Here is a 4,818-nt window from a genome sequence, read left to right on the forward strand (position 1 = left end):
TAATCCCCTGAGCCATAGACGCTCTTTTAGACTAGATGTATGGATAAGTTTCAATTTTATAAAGCTTACACTTATAAAGAAGGTTATACTTGTGGGGTGATTCTTCGCATGATTCAAATACAGAGTTCTAGTTATGAGAGTTTGTTTTTCTTTACAGTATGGCCGCCAGCACATCGAAGTTGCAAAGAAATTGCAGAGGAGTGACAGTTCGGATGAGGAGGAACCCCTCGTGCCTGACGACAAGCCACCATCAGCTATTATCAAAGAGAATGGTGTTAATGGTATGATAATCTATATTTTATATACTAATATGATAAAGGGTAGACACATACTACTTTGTGACGTAAGATGTCAGCAATTACAGCATATTTTTGAATAATTCCTTCTTAAATAAAAAGTTCTACATTTAAGACATGCTTTAAGCTATATATTTTCACGCTATTAAACTTAGGGAGTTAATTTGGAAATAACCGACATGCGGGAAAGAGACAAAACTACAAGCTGACATCAAGGTTGCTATGGTAACGGTAATTTTTATCCAATGTCAAGGGCCTTCGTTGTCATTTGTGCATTTAAGTGACATTTGCAATTGAAATATTCACAAATGAAGCTTGTTTTACGGTATGGGAGACCTAGAAAAAGATGGGAAGGATTGTGTGAAAGGTGACATGATCACGAAGGGAGTGATGACTGAGATGATGGATGATAGTTATTGGAGGACGAAAACCCGATGCGCTAACACTATGGTAGTAGGATAAGGTAGAGGAGATGACGATATCAATTCGTCCAACGAAAACAGTTATAATTTAGATACGAATGTTGTGTAGGATGTATTCGATCTTAAGTCGATTGACAAATTTAGTAGAATAGTTAATCTCCGTTCGGATTTGAATGGTCTGCGATATTGAATGGCTATATTTATCATAATATTTTTTTAATTCCACACTGACTAAGTCGAGGTGACAGCTTTTTCGTGTAAAGAAGAGCACACCTTTGATATAACTATCGCATACGCACGATTGTCGATTGTTTCGCCACACAACTAAAAGCGAGTAATCTTACTTCTTACTATCTTACTAATATTATAAATGCGAAAGTTTAGATGGATGGAATGATGGATGTTTGTTAGAGTTTGTAGCCTAAACGGCTGAACGGATCTCCATGAAATTTGGCACAGATTTAGAGCATAGTCTGGAAAAACACATAGGCTACTTTTGTTACCCACCGAGTTGCTCGGAGCCTACCCTATGTCACTAAGACTAGGCCATAGTCAACCACGCTGGCCAAGTGCGGGTTGGTTGACTTCTCACATATCTTTGAATTTCTTCACAGATATGAGCAGGTTGCATCACGATGTTATCATTCACCGTTAGAACGTCGGGTAAATTATGTACATATGAAAATTCGAAAAATCGAAAATCACATTGGTACAGCGGGATTCGAACCCAAGACCTGTAGATTTCAAGTCAAGTGCTCAAACCACTGAGCCACCGACGCTCAATTCCCTTTATTAATACAACTCAATTTAAAAAATAAATTCGAACGTTTCCATTCCAGGCACGAAGACGACAGTTATCGAACGACAAGAGATACTCGGTCCGTCGCCAGAGTTGAACTATCGGCGGGTCCAGAACGGACATAAAACTGAACAAGGGAATGGTGAGGTGAGCAGTGACTTTTTTATTTATCCACTGATTAAGGTGAAATAGATACTAAATTTTAAGTGAAATATATTACTAACAATCTATATTTATCTATACTATTATAATAAAGTGTAAACACACACTTCTTTGTTGCCTAAGATGTCAGCAATTACACCATGTTTTTTATTAGTTTTTTTTTAATAAAGAGCCCCACACTTGCGTCACGCTTTAGGCTATTTATTTTCACGCCATTAAACCTAGAGGGTAAATATTTTGTATAAAAACCCTAATGTGGGAAAGAGACCATAAGTTGCTGCCAACATCAAGGAAGCAAGAATTATGTCATGTCATTTTGACATTCGCTATTAATGTTGAGTGCAAAATACAACCTCTTTGGCTTACAAGCAGTATGTATACAGCCAAAGAGGTTGCATACTGGCCATCAAGGCAATAATCGTTTGTAAAAGAAAATATATAAAAGAAGAAGTCAAGATGTGATCGACATAGTTTGGAGTTTTAAGTTGTTTGTATATTTTTTGTGTAAATAAGTTTTTCAATAAAGATATGTTAGAATAAAAAATGTTTTGTATTTTTGGCTGCCGCGCTGTCGGTAACAAGTTAAACAATTAATAATTTGACAAACGTAAACAATTAAATAAAATTTTCTTAACTTCATGCGTATTAATTTCAGACTAATCTAGAATTCCACTTCTATCACTGCATGGACCTGGTGAAGGCAGGCATGGAATCTATAATTGAGGATCAGGTCACCTCCGTCTTCGAGGCTGAAGAGTTGAGGAGTTGGAACTTACTAACTAGGACTAATAGGTGAGTACCCAAACTCGTGTTAATTACTACTAGTTGCTTGTGACATCGCTCGTTTGAAATTAAAAAAAAATAAGAAATATAGCCTTCGTATAACGTAGCTTTTTATGGTGAAAGAATTTTTGAATTCGGTCCAGTAGTTTTAAGTAATTTCAATACATACAAAAGTACAAATATTTCAATAAAAAAAGTATTAAAATATAGATTTGACAAGGTAAAAGGGACAAAGTAAAAAATTTAAGCAGTATTGGCAGTTCAATTAGTAATATAATGTGTCAAACTTGCAAGCGGCTTGAATCCACCGAAATGGAAAGCGACTGCACAAACATCCGCAATTGCAGCGCTGCCTACCCTTCATTGACGAAGACGCACATAAAGAGGACATTTACCCTTCCTATGCGTCTTCACCGACAAATCCATTCCTTCCCATCCTTTCCTCTTAAAAGGGTGGAAAGGGAAAGGGACTAAAATTAGGCCTCCGGCACCACACTCATCAGACTGTACGCGGAATTGCTTCCACTTCACGCCTGTCTGTGTGGTCGTGGTATTGCTGAGAGCCCTACAGTGCGAAGATGTTAAAGCGGGCTCTACCACTGTTACATTTTTTTAACCTATACGATGAAAGAGTTATACCTCTTTTGGATTTTTTTATAAGGCGCGACTAAACAGTTGTGCGTTGGTTTAGTCAAAGGTGTGCAAGCACTCTAAGTTTTATTACTTACTAGCTTTCGCCCGCGAATCCGTCCGCGTGGAATTAAATAAAAAACTATGTAGCCTATGTGGTCTTCCAGACTATCCTCTACATCTATGCCTAATTTCATTGTTGTTTTTATTATCTTTTTCAGACAGTATGAATTCTTAACTTGGAGGCTGACTATTATTTGGATGATGGGTTTTGTAGTCAGATATTTCTTCTTGTTACCTTTAAGGATATTGATTTTCGTCATTGGGGTAAGTATTATGTACTTATTAAAGTGTCATAAAAACTATTTTTTTTATATTTTTTTTAGAGATATTAGGTTTTAAAAAATCGGACTCAAAGGACCATTTTGTAAAATATCGAATTTTATGGTTATAATCAGTTTTTTTTTGGTATTGTGCTTTTCTGAATGTAGTATTTACACTTCAATGCAATACCGAAATTAAAAATATTAATTTACAAACAAAATTCAATTTCTATCACCCACCTGAATTGATCAGTTTCAAGAAAGCACAAAATTCTTTTAAAAATATATTCTACCAAAACCTACTAAAAGTTACCATTGCACCGGTAACACCAGGTGCTGACGCTGCTCTGCACGATGCTATTGGTGAGCACGCTACCAACGAAGCGATTGCGTCGCTACTTCGGTGCGATTTCCTACAAAATATCCATGAGAATTCTGATGAGAAGTCTCTCTTGTGTGGTGTACTACCATAATCTACCGCATCTACCGAAGGAACGCGGCTTCTGTGTTGCCAACCACACCAGCCCGATAGACGTGATAATACTCAGCTACAACAGTTATTTCTCTTTGGTAGTTTTTTTATTGTGTGAATACTCTGTCTGTGGTTGTCTGTTTGAGGGAATTGGGTTTCGTGTATTTATGGTTATTTGCATTAAAATTAATTTAAACATCGTTTAAAATACATTAGTATCCATTGAAACTTCAAACCTATATAACCATGAATACATAATTCCAGACTGTAATGGAACATTGGTGAATATTCCGGTACATTACGGTCTCCATCGGAATATTCCGGTACATTACGGTCTATATCGGAATATTCCGTTACATTACGGTCTGTATTGGAATATTCCAATATATTACGGTCTGCATCGGAATATTCCGGTATACGGTCTACATCGGAATATTCCTGTATTTTGGGGGATATTCCACATTAACGCATGCCGTCATCGCTTAGGTATGGTGGTTGATCATCAGCACAGCATGCGTGGGTACATTACCGGATGGGCCATTCAAGCAGCGAGTGAACCACGCCACTTCTATAATGAGTTTCAATTTTCTGTCAAGATGTATATCTATGGTTATTACATACCACGATGGGGAAATAAATAGGCCGAAGAATGGTATATGTGTAGCGAATCATACAAGTCCTATTGACGTTTTAGTGTTGATGTGCGATAATTGTTACTCTCTGGTAAGTAGAAACAATAAAATATGATTAAAAACAGTACTAACAGCCTTACAAATAAACGCGGTATAAAGTAAAACTTAGGAATAAACTGTGTATAAGTAAAATTTGTTCTAAAATTATAAACTGAGTATAAGCAAAATTTGTACTCAAATTATAAACTGAGTATTAGCAAAATTTGTACTCAAATTATAAACTAAGTAAAAATTTGTAC

General features: G+C 36.3%; 1 protein-coding gene across 2 annotated transcripts in view; it reads left to right on the forward strand.

Annotated features, from left to right (window-relative positions):
- The first annotated feature begins 38 nt into the window (after positions 1-38).
- The window catches only part of LOC106110667 (glycerol-3-phosphate acyltransferase 4), a 9,740-nt gene continuing 4,960 nt past the window's right edge, over positions 39-4,818 (forward strand). The window contains exons 1-5 of one of the 2 annotated variants that reach the window (XM_013292565.1): positions 39-281; positions 1,558-1,664; positions 2,335-2,471; positions 3,314-3,419; positions 3,749-3,985. In XM_013292565.1, the coding sequence (XP_013148019.1) occupies positions 134-281; positions 1,558-1,664; positions 2,335-2,471; positions 3,314-3,419; positions 3,749-3,985 (735 nt within the window). In that variant the 5' untranslated portion in view covers positions 39-133. Of the gene's footprint in view, positions 282-1,557; positions 1,665-2,334; positions 2,472-3,313; positions 3,420-3,748; positions 3,986-4,373; positions 4,611-4,818 lie in introns of both variants that reach the window. The other variant, XM_013292564.1, reaches the window with a different exon arrangement.

This window comes from Papilio polytes, unplaced genomic scaffold, assembly GCF_000836215.1.
Source record: "Papilio polytes unplaced genomic scaffold, Ppol_1.0 DF824208.1, whole genome shotgun sequence".
In the NCBI taxonomy this organism is placed as follows: Eukaryota; Metazoa; Arthropoda; class Insecta; order Lepidoptera; family Papilionidae; genus Papilio; species Papilio polytes.